General features: G+C 42.0%; 1 protein-coding gene across 1 annotated transcript in view; it reads left to right on the forward strand.

Annotated features, from left to right (window-relative positions):
- Positions 1 to 12884, forward strand: part of LOC121581239 (DENN domain-containing protein 2A-like) — a 77121-nt gene extending 64237 nt beyond the window's left edge. The window contains exons 16-18 of the mRNA XM_041896728.2: positions 10835 to 11110; positions 11201 to 11287; positions 11420 to 12884. Coding sequence (XP_041752662.2) covers positions 10835 to 11110; positions 11201 to 11287; positions 11420 to 11451 — 395 coding nt within the window. The 3' untranslated portion in view covers positions 11452 to 12884. The remainder of the gene's footprint in view (positions 1 to 10834; positions 11111 to 11200; positions 11288 to 11419) is intronic.
- The last annotated feature ends 8608 nt before the right edge of the window (positions 12885 to 21492 follow it).

The following is a 21492-nucleotide window of genomic DNA, read 5'->3' on the forward strand; positions in this document are numbered from 1 at the left end:
TGTTTCTGGACACAGGTCCAGGAATGGCTGAAGGATTGCAATATTTGCATGGAGCTGACCCTGCAGATAGCACTACTGGGTGATCTGAAAAGTCATAGTCAATCGATCAATAATATAATAATACTTTTAGCAAAGATGTTTATTTTCAATTCACAAACTGTAGAAAAAAATGAGAATAGAAAAGTTCAGAACTTTTGTAAAACATCACAGTACAGTTGAAAAATATGGCAAATAGAAATCCAATTTGGATGGTGTTAAGAGACAGATGGGAGGTGTTGAATGGAGCTGAAGGATGGGACTAATAACAACAACTAATAACAACAAGATAACTAGTGTAAGACATGCTGTGTCCATAATAAGTATATAAGTTATATATTGTGAGCTTTTGTGAAATAGCACAGTCAGAAAGATATGGCATATAGAAGCATACCAGATGGACATCATGAAAATGATCGGAGGAAGTTCAGGAGTAAAAACAAACAAAATATAATGAGTGACTGTGTCCATAAAATGTATATACAGTGGGGGAAAAAAGTATTTAGTCAGCCACCAATTGTGCAAGTTCTCCCACTTAAAAAGATGAGAGAGGCCTGTAATTTTCATCATAGGTACACGTCAACTATGACAGACAAAATGAGAAAAAAATATCAGCCTGAGTTCTATCTTTAATGAATTTATTTGCAAATTATGGTGGAAAATAAGTATTTGGTCAATAACAAAAGTTTCTCAATACTTTGATATATACCCTTTGTTTGCATTGACACAGGTCAAATGTTTTCTGTAAGTCTTCACAAGGTTTTCACACACTGTTGCTGGTATTTTGGCCCATTCCTCCATGCAGATCTCCTCTAGAGCAGTGATGTTTTGGGGCTGTCGCTGGGCAACACAGACTTTCAACTCCCTCCAAATATTTTCTATGGGGTTGAGATCTGGAGACTGGCTAGGCCACTCCAGGACCTTGAAATGCTTCTTACGAAGCCACTCCTTCGTTGCCCGGGCGGTGTGTTTGGGATCATTGTCATGCTGAAAGACCCAGCCACGTTTCATCTTCAATAACCTTGCTGATGGAAGGAGGTTTTCACTCAAAATCTCACGATACATGGCCCCATTCATTCATTCCTTTACACGGATCAGTCGTCCTGGTCCCTTTGCAGAAAAACAGCCCCAAAGCATGACGTTTCCACCCCCATGCTTCACAGTAGGTATGGTGTTCTTTGGATGCAACTCAGCATTCTTTGTCCTCCAAACACGATGAGTTGAGTTTTTACCAAAAAGTTCTATTTTGGTTTCATCTGACCATATGACATTCTCCCAATCCTCTTCTGGATCATCCAAATGAACTCTAGCAAACTTCAGATGGGCCTGGACATGTACTGGCTTAAGCAGGGGGACACGTCTTTCACTGCAGGATTTGAGTCCCAGGCGGCGTAGTGTGTTACTGATGGTAGGCTTTGTTACTTTGGTCCCAGCTCTCTGCAGGTCATTCACTAGGTCCCCCCGTGAGGTTTTGGGATTTTTGCTCACCGTTCTTGTGATCATTTTGACCCCACGGGATGAGATCTTGCGTGGCACCCAGATCGAGGGAGATTATCAGTGGTCTTGTATGTCTTCCATTTCCTAATAATTGCTCCCACAGTTGATTTCTTCAAACCAAGCTGCTTACCTATTGCAGATTCAGTCTTCCCAGCCTGGTGCAGGTCTACAATTTTGTTTCTGGTGTCCTTTGACAGCTCTTTGGTCTTGGCCATAGTGGAGTTTGGAGTGTGACTGTTTGAGGTTGTGTACAGGTGTATTTTATACTGATAACAAGTTCAAACAGGTGCCATTAATACAGGTAACGAGTGGAGGACAGGGGAGCCTCTTAAAGAATAAGTTACAGGTCTGTGAGAGCCAGAAATCTTGCTTGTTTGTCTGTGACCAAATACTTATTTTCCACCATAATTTGCAAATAAATTCATTAAAAATCCTACAATGTGATTTTCTGGAGAAAAAAAATCTCAATTTGTCTGTCATAGTTGACGTGTACCTATGATGAAAATTACAGGCCTCTCTCATCTTTTTAAGTGGGAGAACTTGCACAATTGGTGGCTGACTAAATACTTTTTTCCCCACTGTATGTATGCATGTATATATTTTTTTCTTTTTTTCTTTTAAAAAAAAAAATCTTTATTTTATTATTTTAACAGGGAAAAAAACAGACTGAGACCTAGATCTCTTTTACGGCTGTGCCCTGTGTAAACATGTACAGTTTTAGAAATACAGTGGGGAGAACAAGTATTTGATACACTGCCGATTTTGCAGGTTTTCCTACTTACAAAGCATGTAGAGGTCTGTAATTTTTATCATAGGTACACTTCAACTGTGAGTGACGGAATCTAAAACAAAAATCCAGAAAATCACATTGTATGATTTTTAAGTAATTATTTTGCATTTTATTGCATGACATAAGTATTTGATCACCTACCAACCAGTAAGAATTCCGGCTCTCAAAGACCTGTTAGTTTTTCTTTAAGAAGCCCTCCTGTTCTCCACTCATTACCTGTATTAACTGCACCTGTTTGAACTCATTACCTGTATAAAAGACACCTGTCCACACACTCAATCAAACAGACTCCAACCTCTCCACAATGGCCAAGATCAGAGAGCTGTGTAAGGACATCAGGGATAAAATTGTAGACCTGCACAAGGCTGGGATTGGCTACAGGACAATAGGCAAGCAGCTTGGTGAGAAGGCAACAACTGTTGGGGCAATTATTAGAAAATGGAAGAAGTTCAAGATGACGGTCAATCACCCTCGGTCTGGGGCTCCATGCAAGATCTCACCTCGTGGGGCATCAATGATCATGAGGAAGGTGAGGGATCATCCCAGAACTACACGGCAGGACCTGGTCAATGACCTGAAGAGAGCTGGGACCACAGTCTCAAAGAAAACCATTAGTAACACACTACGCCGTCATGGATTAAAATCCTGCAGCGCATGCAAGGTCCCCCTGCTCAAGCCAGCGCATGTCCAGGCCCGTCTGAAGTTTGCCAATGACCATCTGGATGATCCAGAGGAGGAATGGGAGAAGGTCATGTGGTCTGATGAGACAAAAATATAGCTTTTGGTCTAAACTCCACTCGCCGTGTTTGGAGGAAGAAGAAGGATGAGTACAACCCCAAGAACACCATCCCAACCATGAAGCATGGAGGTGGAAACATCATTCTTTGGGGATGCTTTTCTGCAAAGGGGACAGGACGACTGCACCGTATTGAGGGGAGGATGGATGGGGCCATGTATCGCGAGATCTTGGCCAACAACCTCCTTCCCTCAGTAAGAGCATTGAAGATGGGTCTTGGCTGGGTCTTCCAGCATGACAACGACCCGAAACACACAGCCAGGGCAACTAAGGAGTGGCTCCGTAAGAAGCATCTCAAGGTCCTGGAGTGGCCTAGCCAGTCTCCAGACCTGAACCCAATAGAAAATCTTTGGAGGGAGCTGAAAGTCCGTATTGCCCAGCGACAGCCCCGAAACCTGAAGGATCTGGAGAAGGTCTGTATGGAGGAGTGGGCCAAAATCCCTGCTGCAGTGTGTGCAAACCTGGTCAAGACCTACAGGAAACGTATGATCTCTGTAATTGCAAACAAAGGTTTCTGTACCAAATATTAAGTTCTGATGTATCAAATACTTATGTCATGCAATAAAATGCAAATGAATTACTTAAAAATCATACAATGTGATTTTCTCAATTTTTGTTTTAGATTCCGTCTCTCACATTTGAAGTGTACCTATGATAAAAATTACAGACCTCTACATGCTTTGTAAGTAGGAAAACCTGCAAAATCGGCAGTGTATCAAATACTTTTTCTCCCCACTGTACAGACAAAAACATTTCAAACATACAAAACAAAAACACAATTTAACAGAAACAATCAAAAACAACATCATATTGATCCTCCATAACATTTTTAAAATGGGCAAGGGACACCAGAGTGTCTAATTTAAGTTGGATCTGCAGTTTGTTCCATAAATAAGGTGCAAAGGAACTGAAGGCAGTCCTACCCAACTCTGTGGAGACCACAGGAGTCTCTAATGTAATCCACATCTGTGATCTGGTTTTAAAATTAGTATATCTAGTGGAAAGTAATGATGATATAGAAGGAGGTAGTTTTAATAGAAGTGCTTTATAAATAAACAAGAGAGCATGTTGCTCTCGCCTCACAGATAGAGAGGCCCAACCCACATGTTGATATAGGATACAGTGATGAGTTTTGTAACTATCACCTGTGATAAACCTGAGTGCACAATGGTAAATAGCATCCAGTGGTTTTAATGTGTTTGCCGATGCATGCATATACAGTGGGGAGAACAAGTATTTTATACACTGCCGAATTTGCAGGTTTTCCTACTTACAAAGCATGTAGAGGTCTGTAATTTTTATCATAGGTACACTTCAACTGTGAGAGACGGAATCTAAAACAAAAATCCAGAAAATCACATTGTATGATTTTTAAGTAATTAATTTGCATGTTATTGCATGACATAAGTATTTGATCACCTACCAACCTGTAAGAATTCCGGCTCTCACAGACCTGTTCGTTTTTCTTTAAGAAGCCCTCCTGTTCTCCACTCATTACCTGTATTAACTGCACCTGTTTGACTCGTTACCTGTATAAAAGACACCTGTCCACACACTCAATCAAACAGACTCCAACCTCTCCACAATGGCCAAGACCAGAGAGCTGTGTAAGGACATCAGGGATAAAATTGTAGCCCTGTACAAGGCTGGGATGGGCTACAGGACAATAGGCAAGCAGCTTGGTGAGAAGGCAACAACTGTTGGCGCAATTATTAGAAAATGGAAGAAGTTCAAGATGACGGTCAATCACCCTCGGTCTGGGGCTCCATGCAAGATCTCACCTCGTGGGGCATCAATGATCATGAGGAAGGTGAGGGATCAGCCCAGAACTACACGGCAGGACCTGGTCAATGACCTGAAGAGAGCTGGGACCACAGTCTCAAAGAAAACCATTAGTAACACACTACGCCGTCAAGGATTAAAATCCTGCAGCGCATGCAAGGTCCCCCTGCTCAAGCCAGCGCATGTCCAGGCCCGTCTGAAGTTTGCCAATGACCATCTGGATGATCCAGAGGAGGAATGGGAGAAGGTCATGTGGTCTGATGAGACAAAAATAGAGCTTTTTTGACTAAACTCCACTCGCTGTGTTTGGAGGAAGAAGAAGGATGAGTACAACCCCAAGAACACCATCCCAACCATGAAGCATGGAGGTGGAAACATAATTCTTTGGGGATGCTTTTCTGCAAAGGGGACAGGACGACTGTACCGTATTGAGGGGAGGATGGATGGGGCCATGTATTGCGAGATCTTGGCCAACAACCTCCTTCCCTCAGTAAGAGCATTGAAGATGGGTCGTGGCTGGGACTTCCAGCATGACAACGACCCGAAACACACAGCCAGGGCAACTAAGGAGTGGCTCCGTGAGAAGCATATCAAGGTCCTGGAGTGGCCTAGCCAGTCTCCAGACCTGAACCCAAAAGAAAATATTTGGAGGGAGCTGAAAGTCCGTATTGCCCAGCGACAGCCCCGAAACCTGAAGGATCTGGAGAAGGTCTGTATGGAGGAGTGGGCCAAAATCCCTGCTGCAGTGTCTGCAAACCTGGTCAAGACCTACAGGAAACGTATGATCTCTGTAATTGCAAACAAAGGTTTCTGTACCAAATATTAAGTTCTGCTTTTCTGATGTATCAAATACTTATGTCATGCAATAAAATGCAAATTAATTACTTAAAAATCATACAATGTGTTTTTCTGGATTTTTGTTTTCGATTCCGTCTCTCACAGTTGAAGTGTGCCTATGATAAAAATGACAGACCTCTACATGCTTTGTAAGTAGGAAAACCTGCAAAATAGGCAGCGTATCAAATCCTTGTTCTCCCCACTGTAGATAATATCACCATAATCTAAAACGGACATAAAAGTAGCCTGCACAATTTGTTTTCTATTTACGGAGGACAGACAAGCCCTGTTTCTGTAAAGGAACCCTATCTTGAATTTGAGCTTTTTTCCCAATTCAGTAACATGTTTTTTAAAAGAAAGCCTATCATCTAACCATACCCCTAAGTATTTATATGCAGAGACCTGTTTGATTTGAGTACCATCCAAGCTAGTGATTACAAAAGTGTTTCTAATTGAGAGTTTAGACCTAGAAAAAAACATGACATTTGTTTTCTTAGCGTTTAAAACAAGTTTAAGCTGTAAAGGAGAGCCCTGTAGTATCCTAAAATCAGACTCCAACTACATTAAAGCTTGGTCCGCTGTTGGAGCAATAGAGTACATCACTGTGTCATCTGCATATAAATGGAATTTACAATATCTGACATCATCACCAATGTTGTTTATATAAAGTGAGAACAATAGTGGGCCAATTATTGAACCTTGAGGGACCCCTTTAAGTAACTGTAAAGGGTCAGACTTGACCCCGTCGACCATGACGGCCTGAGTTCTATCTTTAAGATAGTCATAAAACCATCGACAGGCATCAGTGCCCAGTCCTATAGATGACAGCTTACTCAAAAGGATAGCATGGTCTACTGTGTCAAAAGCTTTTGACAAATCTACAAACAACACAGCACAGTGCTTTCTATCATCTAAGGCATTTGCAATATCATTTACAACAAGCATAGTGGCCGATGTGGTACTGTGTTTAGATCTAACACCAGATTGATTGGTGCTAAAAATACTGTTAACAGAAAGAAAAGATTGTAACTCTTTGTTGACTATAGATTCTAGGATCTTTGCCAGACAAGGGAGCCTAGAGATGGGTCGATAGTTAACCAAATCACTACCGTCACCTCCCTTATGTAATGGCAGAACAAAAGCTGCTTTCCACACCTTAGGGATATTTCCTGTGCTTAATGTTAGATAAAAAATGTGTGTCACTGAACCAGCAATGATAGGTGCAGCACACTTAAGTAAGTACGGGTCTAAATTGTCAGCGCCTAAGGATTTCTTAGTATCAATGGCACACAGGGCAGCTAGAACCTCTGCTTCAGTTATTTTCTGGAAACTAAAAACAGGGTTACCATTTTTCAGAGTAACGGTTGAAAAGCAAGACGAAAAATCAACTAACTGGCCAGTACCACAATGGCCACTTATCCTTTCAAATAAAAAACCAGCAGAGATGAAATGCTTATTAAAAGCATCACAAATATCATTTTTTTCACTTAGAATACAGGAGTCTGAGATAATTTGCTTAGGAAGAGAAACAGTAGAATTCCCCTGTTTCAGTGAATTAACGGTTTTCCTGAATTTTGCTGGATCTCCTGCAGAATCTGTCATAGCATTAAGGAAGTAATTTGATTTTGCCTTTTTGACAGCTGCAGTACATTTATTTCTCAATTGCCTAAAAAACAGCCAATCAGCTGGAGTACCTGTTTTCCTCGCCAAGGCCCAGGCCCGATTATTTTGCAGAAAAATACCTGACAATTCAGGAGAGAACAAAGAACTGGTTCGGTTTCTTACTCTGTGATTCTTAAGCGGGGTATGTTTATCAGACATAGAGGTAACAATAGAAGAGAAAAAAGCAAGGGCTAAAACCGGGTCCAGAAAGCAGCAAGTGGATAAAAGCTCAGAGTGATATAAGTCAAGGATAAAAGCTTGCTGTGAGAAATGTTTATAATTTCTGTTAGAGATTATACAGGGATCAGAGTGTTTCAGCCTGGTATCTCTAATACAAGCAATAGAGCAGTGGTCACTGATATCATTTGAAAAAACCCCACTAGCTGTGTATTTATGGGTGGTATTTGTTAGAATAATGTCTAGTAGAGTAGATTTGACTGGATTCTTAAAGTTGGGACGGGTTGGTTTAGTTATCAGCTGAGTTAGATTTAGCTCAGTACAAATGTCTTTTAATTTATCGGATACTGGTGAAAGCCAATCCAGGTTAAAATCTCCCAAAATCAGTAATTCAGAGTTTGCATAATTAGACAGTATATCAGATAATTTGCATAGAGTACAAGGAGGAGCTGAGGGGGGGCGATATACCCCTGCTAGAGTTAAATGAGCATTATTACCAAGTACCACATTTAAAACTAGACATTCATATTGCTTTGGAACAGAGGTTGATATGGACACAGAAACATTTAAGCAGCATTTTACATAAATCGTGATACCACCACCTCTACCAACTCTATCAGCTCTATAAATATTGTACCCAATCAACTGAACATCTGAATCAGGCACAGAATCACACAGCCACAATTCAGATACAATCAGTACATCAACATTTGATTGTGAGACCAAAATTTCAATAAAGTCCAACTTTTGGATCAGGCTTCTAGCATTCAAATGAATTATTCTCATGCCATTGCTACGGGAATTCATATCAGATGGAGTATCCAAGGTAGCACCTGAAGCTGCACTGAATGAGCAATAAACCATTTTCGGGCTATTAACAGAGCTCCATTTTATGGGGACAAGATTACTACTAACAATACCTCTCTGCATGTAAGTAGTATTCGCAATACGGTGATTGGACAATAATCTAGGAATTGCAGAAAGGTTGTTAGCTGTAGTTTGTTCCATATTTGCAATTGAGGGACTAATTAATGAAACTGGGAGAGGAGCATTGAACATAGCCTGATAGGGGAGCGTACAATCCCAAAAGTCAACCCCCGAAAATACACAACGTCAGGTATCAAAGGCTCTACATGAGGCAAGAGTAAGAGACATGTTGGTGGAGAGGATGCTGGAGCCATACCTGTTAAGATGTAAATTGTCCCGAAGAAATAGACCTGGTCGGTCTGTATAAGCTGCAAAGTTATCCACAAAGGAATTCCCATCGTGCAGCAGTATCCCTTAAGCCAGGTGTGTAATTGGCGTATACGACTAAAACCATATCCGTGTAGCGTGGGGATGGAAAAGGACCGGAAACAATGCACTGCTTCCTAGATTCCAGCATCGTATTTATCAATGTTTTAAAATCGTCTCTCAATTTCTATGACTGCTGGAGTTTAATGTAATTTGACCCAACATGGACAATGACAGTTGAAGCGGCGGAGTGCTTGCTAATAAGTAGCGGTAGCATGGAATTTAGGTCAGGGATCCTAGCGCCAGGGTAGCAGAAAGTCTCAGCTTTCCGGATTGAAACATTTCGGACCATGGATGAACCCACCACGAGAACGGAAGGACTACAGATGGGTTTATTGGGTAAATGACGGGGCCTCTCCCGGGTGATCTGCCTCCTAGCAGGTTGAGGGGGGCTAGCAGCTGAGACTGACGACCTAGCGGTAGGCAAGGAGCGCAGATGAGTGTGCTTGGGCACTTCCACCTGAGAGTGAGACGGCAGCAGTAGAGATGTAGCGGAGGGACCCTGTACAGTATGATTGGAATGCACATCCAGGTCTTCCAGGACCTTGAATCTCCTCCCCAATTGTAGTATTTCCGAAACATTTGATGGATTCCGTTTCCTGGAGTGCTTTACTCCCCGGACAGCAATCCAGGCATCCTGAGGTGGAGCAGAAGGGGTGGAACAGACCGGGCCCTTCGTTTTAGCTCCGAGCCTGGGCCATGGCTCATTTAAGGGAACCGAATGGAGTTTCTCCGTTACAGGCTCAGCAGAAGTGGAGGTGCCAAGCCAGGGGCAGGTGACGTCGTCGATTTTGGAGGTGGTTTGTGCAACCATGGAGTCCAGGAGTTCTTCGTCCTCCTTGATCTGGCGCAAGACAGATACTCTCCCCTTCAGCTCAGCAACTCTCTGGCTCAGGTACTGGCAGGTGGTACATCCAGGGGTGAGCGAAGCCATGAGAGACACGTCACCTCCGTCAATGTTAAAACATAACAGCAATGGCGGAGGCGGCAGCAGCAACAGCGGCTCCAGCAATAACAGGAGGCTGGACCAAACACGTTACCTTCTTCTGGTAGGAAAGGAATGGCTTTCCCCAAAACCTTCTCAAGTAAATGTTAACTTCAAAGTAGCGTATGCCTGCCTGGCAGAATTATACTGTGATAATTTGCATCAATCCAGTGGCCATTTGTTTGGCAAACTCTGCAATCACATGAGCGCTACAGCAACGAACTTGACAGGTGTGTGGAGGCGGGGTCTGACGATAATGCAGAAAAAGAATATATATATACAGTATATGTGTGTACATATGTATGTATGTGTGTATATATATATATATATATATGTGTGTGTGTATGTATGTGTATATATATATATATATGTATATATGCGAGAATAAAAACATATGGGGGATTGGAAGTGATGCTGACAATTTGCAATATTAAAGCTGATCTACCCCCTAAAAAAACAAAAAAACATTTATGCACTCACTACTGTAAGTTGCTCTGGAAAAGAGTGTCTGCTAAATGACTAAAATGTAAATGAAGAAATTGATTTAAACACTGGAATTAAACATTGAAGTATGCAAATTAGCAAAACCTGTGTGCATTAAGGATATAGAGTCCTGTCTCTAATAAGTGCCTGTTGTGTACAGTGATTTAAGCAAATAAACACCTGGGCTATTAATTGAAGTTTTACGGTAGCAAAAAATTGGCTTTTCTGCTGGTTCCCTCACTTGGACGGCTCAGATCAGGTCTGGACCCGACCGGGTCTATACAGGGCTGTGTCTGGTTGTCCTCAGTGCCGTTCGGACCGGGTCTCCATATTTAAAATGTTTATTTATTCGGGTAGGGTCCAGAGAGGAAATCCCTGGGTCCATTTCAGAACGGGTCAAACTTTTTAGACCCTCGAGACCATTAGTTTGAGGTCAACAGACTATAGTGTTTTGTACTGTATCAGTTTTGACACACCCTTTCTCTCTCTCTCTCAGACTCTGGCCACCTCAGCACCGTTGTGTCCGAGGCCTTTGTGCGTTTCTTTGTAGAACTCGTCAGCCACTATCCGCTCTTCATCACCGAAAGGGAGGTTGACGCCTCCTCCCCTTTCTCCTCATCCTCCTCCCCCATCCCCTCTTCCTTCCAACGCGAGTCCTTCCGTAAGTCTGTCTCATCTAAGAGTCTGAGGCAGTTCCTGGAGGTCTTCATGGAGACACAGATGTTTGGCCTGTTCATCCAGGAGAGAGAGCACCACAGACAGGCACTGAGAGGTACGGGTCAAAGGTCAGAGTTCAGATTCAAAGTTCTAAAGCTTTATTGTCCAACTTTGGATAACACAAAGTTTGTTTGTTTTTCTACAGGACTGTTTGAGGTGAGGGTACAGGAGTATTTGGACTCAATTCATGACAATGAGCATCGCAGGTTCAACAAGTTCCTCAAAGGACTGGGTAAGGATTAGACCATTACATTGGAGAGTATGAACTGAGTGTTATTTGAGTGTGAGAAGACAAGCTGCTGCTCATATTGTTTAAGTATGTACCTGTGCTTAAAGTTGTTTTATTTAATTTTTTTACCTCCAGGAAATAAAATGAAATTCCTGTCCAAAAAGTGATCCCCTCTCGACCAATAATCTGTTAAACCAGTAGCCTACAGCCAGATGAAGATGGGACTGGACACAATAATGACTGAAGAACCAAGAGAACAACTGACAATGAGCTTATTGTGACTGAGGCCATGTCTAGACTTGACAGTTAATGCAGTTTTTGTATTCTGATCAAGGAGTTCTGATCATAGAATTCCAAAAACATTATTTAATTTTTATTTTATTTAATTTAACCAGGGAAAATCACCTTGAGACCTAGCTCTCATTTGCAAATGTACCCTGGGAACAATACAGAAAAGTATACACAATTTTAAAAAAACAAATTCAATAAATAGCAAATATTATATACACAATAAACAATCAAACAAAACAAACACATTTATAAATATAAAAATCCCTAGCCTTTCTCCTATACTTACACAGAGACAACAACACATCCAAATTAAATGTTACTTGGAGATTATTCCACATGATAGGGGCCTGGTAGGAAAAGGCAGATTTACCCAAGTCTGTGGATACACGTGGAGTCTCCAGCATTAACCAACCCTGTGACCTAATGTTGTTATCCGAGTTTCTATATTTCATCAATGATGTTAAGTAAATTGGTAGTTTATTGAGTAAAGCTGTATGAACAAAAACAGAATAATGAAGTGACCTACGTGTTTTTAGCGAGGTACAACCAACTTTATGATAAAGGATGCAGTGGTGAGTGTCAAAACTGTCAGAGGTTATAAACGAAGTGTGCTATGATAGATTGTGTCCAAGGGCTTCAAAACACTGGTAGCTGCATTCATGTATATAATATGGCCATAATCTATAACAGGAATAAATGTAGACTGAATGATCTGTATTCTACTATTTAATGAAAGGCAAGCCCTATTCCTGTAGAAGAAGCCCAACTTAATTCTTAATTTCTTGACTAATTCATCAACATTATTTTTAAAAGTTAGCATTCGTATACACCTACACTTAAATGTGTCTACCGTGTCCACATGTGTTCGGGCTTGCATTTATGAAGCCAGCAAACACGTTCCTCACACGCTAGAAACATATTTCCTCCAATGTTATAATGAAAAGGTAGCTAGCTCTGAACACAATCAGACCACCTGTCTTTTTGATGTGATCCTCATATTCTGATAGCAGAAGTCACATGTAAGTGTCAAGTGTAGACATGCCCTCACGGACACATGTTAAAGCTACAGGATCACATGAAGCCTGCAGTGTGTACATGATAGACACACTGCACATGATAGACTCAACAGAGATAATCCTGTATACTGGGAGACTGTATAGCACAGCCTGTAGAGAGAGTGGCATTGTACTATATACTGTACTTATCCAGTCTAAATGATCCAGACTGCATTTTTTATGAGTCCACAGGAGGGCAGTAGTTCATCTGATTTTAACATGGTACTACAGCATATGTACAGTCGTGGTCAAAAGTTTTGAGAATGACACAAGTATTGGTCTTCACAAAGTTTGCTGCTTCAGTGTTTTTAGATATTATTGTCAGATGTTACTATGGTATACTGAAGTATAATTACAAGCATTCCAGAAGTGTCAAAGGCTTTTATTGACAATTACATTAAGTTTATGCAAAGAGTCAATATTTGCAGTGTTGACCCTTCTTTTTCAAGACCTCTGCAATCCACCCTGGCATGCTGTCAATTAACTTCTGGGCCACATCTTGACTGATGGCAGCCCATTCTTGCATAATCAATGCTTGGAGTTTGTTAGAATTTGTGGGGTTTTGTTTGTCTACCCGCCTCTTGAGGATTGACCACACGTTCTCAATGGGATTAAGGTCTGGGGAGTTTCCTGGCCATGGACCCAAAATATCGATGTTTTGTTCCCCAAGCCACTTAGTTATCACTTTTGCCTTATGGCAAGGTGCTCCATCATGCTGGAAAAGGCATTGTTCGTCACCAAACTGTTCTTGGATGGTTGGGAGAAGTTGCTCTCAGAGGATGTGTTGGTACCATTCTTTATTCATGGCTGTGTTCTTAGGCAAAATTGTGAGTGAGCCCACTCCCTTGGCTGTGGAGCAACCCCACACATGAATGGTCTCAGGATGTTTTACTGTTGGCATGACACAGGACTGATGGTAGTGCTCACCTTGTCTTCTCCGGACAAGCTTTTTTCCGGATGCCCCAAACAATCAGAAAGGGGATTCATCAGAGAAAATTACTTTACCCCAGTCCTCAGCAGTCCAATCCCTGTACCTTTTGCACAATATCAGTCTGTCCCTGATGTTTTTTATGGAGAGAAGTGGATCGTCGCTGCCCTTCTTGACACCAGGCCATCCTCCAAAAGTCTTCGCCTCACTGTGCGTGCAGATGCACTCACACTTGCCTGCTGCCATTCCTGAGCAAGCTCTGCACTGGTGGTGCCCCGATCCCGCAGCTGAATCAACTTTAGGAGACGGTCCTGGCGCTTGCTGGACTTTCTTGGTCGCCCTGAAGCCTTCTTCACAACAATTGAACCTCTCTCCTTGAAGTTCTTGATGATCTGATAAATGGTTGATTTAGGTGCAATTTTACTAGCATCAATATCCTTGCCTGTAAAACCCTTTTTGTGCAAAGTAATGATGATGGCACGTGTTTCCTTGCAGGGAACCATGGTTAACAGAGGAAGAACAATGATTTCAAGCACCACCCTCCTTTTAAAGCTTCCAGTCTGTTATTCTAACTCAATCAGCATGACAGAGTGATCTCCAGCCTTGTCCTCGTCAACACTCTCACCTGTGTTAATGAGAGAATCACTGACATGATGTCAGCTGGTCCTTTTGTGGCAGGGCTGAAATGCAGTGGAAATGTTTTTTGGGATTAAGTTCATTTTCATGGCAAAGAGGTACTTTGCAATTAATTGCAATTCATCTGATCACTCTTCATAACATTCTGGAGTATATGCAAATTGCCATCATAAAAACTGAGGCAGCAGACTTTGTGAAAATTAATATTTGTGTCATTCTCAAAACTTCTGACCACGACTGTATAATGTAATTGCTATGAGTATGGTTGATTTGATGAATACAGATACTTTCCCCTGATTGTTGTTCTTGTTAATTAGACTCTGTCCTGGATGCAATCAGATTGAGCGTTAACCGGCATTGGCCGATATCCGCATAGCAAATGTTTTGGTGGTGTTGGAGGTGTAACTGCAGTATGAGCTGACATATCGGTGAGCGGGTGCTCTTGTGTTGTCACAAACCACTCCATTCTTTATTATCCCTAACACGTTAGAAGTTCAAAACGGCGCTAGAATGTGAAGGCTCTATCGTTCTTGAAAATAATGACTCTCAAATGTCAAACCATTGATGTTAGGTTTTCATGTTAATTTGGATAGGGGATTTATGCCTATCAATCTAATTTGAGTGTTTGAATTTGTAACACGGCTACATGAACTTCTAACGCGGCTGTATGGGATTTGTCAGATTATAGTCAGGTGCGGTTTCATTGCATCCAATGGCAGTGTCCACAATAAGGTAATGCAACAAGCCGCTTGTGGATTTGACAGATCTAACGCAATTCCACCTCAGACACCACCAAAACAACTCTATGCGGATGTCAAGCTGATTGAATCCAGCCCTCTGACTGGATAATTATTTGGGGACAAAACCAATAGCTTCGGTTTCCCTTGAATTCCTTTCCTTACAGTGTTCTGTACAATAAATGTCAGTACAGTGAGGATCTAAAAAAAGGGACAACTTAAAAACACCCAGAGTTATGTACTTTATGAAGTGGAAGATGTATACTTACTGCTAGCATGCATGTTTGTCAGCCTACAGGCTACTTATACTTAGCTAGCAGGCTCAGAGTTGGCGGGAAGACTTCTATGTGGCAGACTGAAGCTGTGCTTGTTTAGGATGGCGGAAAGGCAGGGCATTATGCCACATTCATGTAATGTTGGAAACTCGGGACCTCTGAGTTAAAATGAACGTAAGTTATTTGCGTAGAGCTACCTATTGGTTGATTCTGGTACCTCCCAATTCGGCATCCAACTCTTCCGCCTAGGTTAGCAAGTCGGAATTTTCATAGTTTCCGACATGATATGAATGCTGCATTATCTCTGGAGGGGTTTCAGGTCCAGGTGTTTGGGTTTCAGTTCCAGGTCCAACACGACAGCTGTATGGACGTCCATCAGCTGTCACCCCATGCACTCTCCTCCTCTCCTACTCTCCAGAAACATGTCCAGTCCAACACCTATCCCCAGTACCTTCTCTTAGCCCTTACTACTTAAGTGGTTGGAGCAGTGGCGGCTGGCCGATAGAGGGCGCTAGGGCGCCGCCCCCTTAAATACAATTATAAAAAATAAAAATAAAATAATAATAATAATAATAATAATAATAATAATAAAAACATCAGTATGTCAATATTTGTGTGTTTGAAATATGGAATGCACACAGTAATATGTGTAAGATATGATAGAAAATCATATTCGCAACCTTTCCTCTGCCTGTCAAACGCCTCGTCAGCTCTGGGCGATACAGAAAGTGCCCCGAGGAGGCGGGTCTACGTAGCAGTTAAGCCAATTGCTAATTTAAGATATGAATGTATGACATAAAATGTAGCTAATCAGCGATTTTAATTCGAATCCAAGGAGGGCGATTATTTTATCGCCCCAAGCTCGCCCCTGATAAAATAAGGACCGGGCTCCAGTGGCGCCATTTTTACTAGACGACAATGGCGAGCGCAAACGTTACTCCTCCAAGACCCAACCCTAACTCGGTGAAATCTCTCCTCCAAGATCCGTTTGAGAGGAGAACTTTGTCAGAGAAAGTTCGGGTGAAAGAGCTGGGCCCAGATCAACCTGACCTCTCAATCAGACAGCAGGCTAGCGAGAAAGGGAAGCAGTATATGCGCGGCTTCTCCCGTAGCTGGTACACCAGGAAGGCTTGGCTAGCTGGGTGCACTGATGCTAATGCTTTATTTTGCTTTCCGTGCTTGCTTTTTAAAACGACGGGGTCAGATTCAGCATGGACAGGTACCGGAGTGAGGGATATGAAGCACCTGTCAGAGAAGGTAAAGAAACATGAGAACACCAGGGCACACATGGACAACTCTGTAAAGCTAGCTGTATTAGGAAGGGGTGAACATTGCTACGCAGCTGGATGACGGCCACAGGATTGCGGTGAGGAAACACAATGAGGAGGTGGATAAAAACAGGCACATTCTATCCAAAATTATCGATTGTGTGAAGTTCTGTGGGGCTTTTGAGTTGGCCTTGCGTGGGCACGAGGAGACTGACTCTCGGACAACCCCGGCATTTTCCGGGGCTTAGTGGATTTTGTTGCCTCCCTCGACAGTGTGCTGGAGGAGCACCTGAAGACAGCTACCGTTTTTAAGGGCACGTCAAAGACGATACAGAACGAGCTGTTGGACTGTATGCTGTCAGTGCTTAAGGATTACATCCTGGAGGAAGTAAAGAGTGCTGATTTTATCGCCATTCAAGCTGACGAGACGACTGACGCTTTCCACCCACTGCCAGTTGGTGCTTGTGATACGCTACATCGATGCTAAAAGTAACGTCCCAAGAGCGTTTTTCGAGTTCATTTTGATCGAGAACGCAACCGCCGACACCATCGCTACAGCGCTGCTGGAGAGGCTCAGCACCATACTCTCACATGGACAAAAGGCCAAACTTATTGCCCAGGCTTACGACGGAGCAAGTGTGATGAGGGGAGCCACCGGCGGAGTGCAGCGTAAAATAGTGGATGTGTACGAAAATGCGCACTACGTCCACTGCTATGCACATCAGCTGAACCTCATCATGCAGCAGGCTACTTCACGCATCCCCAGGATCGGCACTTTCTTTTCCGACCTTGCAGGATTTTCTGCTTTCTTCTCCAGGTCTCCCAAGCGAACCACCGTGCTTGACGAAGTGGTTGCGCATAGACTCCCCAGAGCCTCTACAACACGGTGGAACTTCCACAGTCGCGCTGTAAACACTGTGTACGAGTACAGGGATGACCTCCTAACGTGTTTCCAGACCATCAGAGACTCTGGGAACTTTGATGCCCCGACTGTCAGAGAGGCGGGGGCTTTGTGAGGATGCTCGAAGACGAGGCTTTCTGTTTTTTCCTGGCACTGTTCCACAAGATCATGCCAAATGTGGACATGCTTTTCAGCCAGCTGCAGAAGAGGAACATCGACCCTGTCTTCATTAAAGCACTTGTCCAGAGGTTCACAGACAGCATGCTAACAATCAGGTAAATAACTATATTTACTATTGGCTGATAAAGATGTTGTTAGAAAGATGAATAGTTCACTTACAACAGTTTAAAAGCCTAAATGTGTCTGGTCATCAAAGTGAGTGATTATCATAGAGCCGTCACAATTATATTTGTTTTAGTATTTTAAAAGGAAAGAGAAGACACAATCAGACGTTGATAATAATGCAGGAAAGTACTACACAGTTTGTAATAATTATTCAGGTGTCCACCAGGTCAATTTCTAGAAGAGGCCTAGTTGTTATTGAAGATTAACTTTATTGCTAAGTGCACAGCAGAACAAAATGATGTTGCATCCCTCTCACAAATGTAATAGAAAAAGGCTTTAAAACGTAATAACATCAGTTAATTATGTACATCACAGGTTAAAAGCAGTTACTAGACATAGTTTGTGTGTATATACACACTATCTGTCTGTCTGTCTGTCTGTCTGTCTATATATATATATATATATATATTTATATATATATATATATATATATATATATATATATATATATAAAAGTCACTGGTTGTGTGTTGAGGGGGAATTACAGTGAGTTAAGAAGTCTGATTGCAAGTTATCAAATTAAACTTTATTTTTGGACCCAGGGCCTCAATTCCCCTCTTTGTGTGGGGACAGCGCATCTGACGAGCAGCAACAGCCCATCAAGCGACGGAGGATGCTGGGACCAGGAGAACAACAGAGGTTGGCTATAGAGGTAAGTTGTGATGTAATTGTCAGTGTTTCCCCCTATAACTTTTTTTCAGGCCTGGTAGTATGTAGCGAAAACCCTGAACAATCAGCACCTTGGTAATCATATACTTGAGTTGGACATAGGCATGTGTCAGTCAGGATCACTTGCATCAAAATAGCTTAATTGCAAATTAAAGCTGATGATGTATCTTTTACAGGTATGTGATACCATCCTGAGTCATGCCAAAGAGAGGTTCTCCTTCACCCAGCACCTCATCAGCGCAACACTATTGCACGGAGAGTTGTTCCCACAACACAGTGTGAAGTTCCCCGATACAGCGCTTGAAACAACCGTGGAGGCGTACCCCATGTTGAACAAGGCCAAGCTCAAAACCGAACTGTCCCTCATCTATGAGAACAGTGAGTTCAAGGCTTAAAGTGGTGCAGTGCCCCTGTACCAGTTCTTCATGGAGAACAACCTTCAGAGCACTTTCACAGAGACTGCCAGCCTCCTCAAGATCCTCATCACCACACCCATGACAACTGCTGAGTCAGAAAGGTGCTTCTCTACACTGAAAAGGATCAAGACCTTCCTGAGAAACAGCATGACACAGGATCGCCTGAACGCTCTGGCCATGCTCTCCATGGAGAAGAAACTTGTCAGGGACATTCCTGACTTTAATCAAAGGGTCATTGAGAGGTTTGCCACTCAGAAGGACAGACGGGCAAAATTCCTGTACAAATAAGATGACAGACACACACACACAGAGCAGCTCTGGCCGCATGTTTCTTTGTATATAGTTGACCTTAGCATAAAAAATCCAGTTATATATGGTACTCTAGAAAGTCTTAATAGTGTCTTTGCTAATATTACTGTATATATGTTGTTTTGTATCAATTAATTGTTGCAGTTCTGGAGCACATTAACAATTAGTCACATTTAGTATGATCATAAAATACTGTATGCTATTCTTCCAGTCAAAGGTTTGAGTTCATCCACTTGATATCCATTTCTATATTATACATCCTTTTATACAGTGTAAGATTTCCTATAAACTTTATAATAATTTCATGTTATTGTCCACTTTCCACTCTGTTCTGACAGCATGCCTGTTGCGTTGCCTGTTTACTACCAATGGTGAAAAGTTCACTTTAAATGCAAATGAAAGGCTTGGGTTTGTGTAATATGTTTTTGTGTAAGAATGCCTCAACTTTTTAATATTGGCATTAAATAATTACTGAATGTTTCACTGAGCACTGCTGTCCTGCAGTTTGTGTTAAAATATATCGCGATGGTTACAGGAAAAAAAAAGTATGGCACAGCCCCACCGAGAATATTTTTCACCAGCCGCCACTGGGTTGGAGTCCTGAATTGGAACTGGATATTTTTTTTTCCCAATGCCCATTGAGACAGAAACAGCTGAGGGTTTTAGGTTGTTCTCATGGAAATAGATGGCATTGGTACTCATTGATAAACCTTGGGGAATGTGTTTGGTTGGAATTTAAAATGAAAAGTTTATAGTCTAACATTCTATTCTGGGCTTTGAGTCATTGAAACACAACAGATCCTCAGAGAGGATAAAATACTTCACTAGGGGAAAGCATTACATAACACAGCTGCTGACTGCTGAGTATACTGTTGTATTGTCTCAGCCTCACGTATTTACCTTTTGCCCAGTGAGCCAGCCTGTATGCCACAAGGACATCCACATCAACACAACAAACTCACAGCCAAATGTTTGCACCGTAAAGCTGTCAGAGGATAACAAAAGAGAATTGTACCATCAAATCAGACAGACAGTGACGTCCATTACCTCGCTGCAAAACCTTCCCAGGGTGCAATAAAATACCCAAATGTTTTGAAGAAGATTAATCGTCTGTTGAAAGAAGTCTGTTGACAGATGTTTGCCTCATTCCAGGATAATGTTCTCTCTCTCTATAGCAGTCGGACCAATTTGTGCATCAATTTTAGACTATAGCTAGGTAGACCTTTACTTCACCCAGCAATGCAACCACCTGTCTGTTTGTCAGCATGTCAGTTGGGGATTACTAACAATTACTAACAAGGACTCCTGGTTCTTATTGCAATGTTGCTGACCTGTTACTGAGGGCTCAAATATAACATCAATACAGATGGAATTGGTTGTGCTGGGGTTTAGCCATGTATAGACTACTGAGCTATAATATGGTGGCCAACGCGTCTACATGTATGACATTCCTGTAAAAACTGAGCTGGTATTCACCCTTGACATGTATGATATTCCTTTTTTTAGCATACAAATTCGTGACATTGGAAAGGAATTTAACATTTTGAAAAAAGAAAGTGGGCTTTATGCAACAGTGAAGGGCCACCAACTCAGTGCTATACAAAGCACACTACTACAGCCTGTTTTTCCTCACATTCCAATTCCAGCTGTGTGTGTGTGTGTGTGTGTGTGTGTGTGTGTGTGTGTGTGTGTTATATTATATATTTTATATATTATATATGTTATATTGGCCCTCCTGTAGCTCAGTTGGTAGAGCATGGTGCTTGCAACGCAAGGGTTGTGGGTTCGTTTCCCACGGGGGGCCAGTATGAAAAATGTATGCACTCACAAATTTTAAGTCGCTCTGGATAAGAGCGTCTGCTAAATGACTAAAATGTCAATTGGCTCACAAAAAAATAAAATAAATGAATGGTTCCAATGTCATGGCCCATTAAAAACACATTACTAAGGCATCCTATGCTGCTCCTGCCATACTAGAGAATTTCCACGATCAAACTTTATTTCCACAGTAAAGTCATAGGGTACGGGAGAGCCCTGCTCAAAAGTAGTGCACTATGCAGGGAATAGGATTCCATTTGGGATGCAGATTAATTTGACATTTTTATTACATAATTACTTGATTTAAGGGAGGTACGGAAGGTAACTAATCTGCAATTACTGTATCATCAATCAATAATTATCTTATTGAATCTATCTGAAGTGAATTGTTAACAAAAGTATGTCTCACTGTGTTTTGGTATGTACTGTTTTAGGCCCCTAAATGGATTCTGGCAATCGGAGTGTCCCTAAATGCCTGTTATGTAGCCATAGGTGGGTCTGCTGAGGACTAAACTGACAGATGCAGGAAGGGTCTCTTTAGCCCTTGGCCTTTCTTTCAC

Source organism: Coregonus clupeaformis, chromosome 14, assembly GCF_020615455.1.
Source record: "Coregonus clupeaformis isolate EN_2021a chromosome 14, ASM2061545v1, whole genome shotgun sequence".
Taxonomy (NCBI): domain Eukaryota; kingdom Metazoa; phylum Chordata; class Actinopteri; order Salmoniformes; family Salmonidae; genus Coregonus; species Coregonus clupeaformis.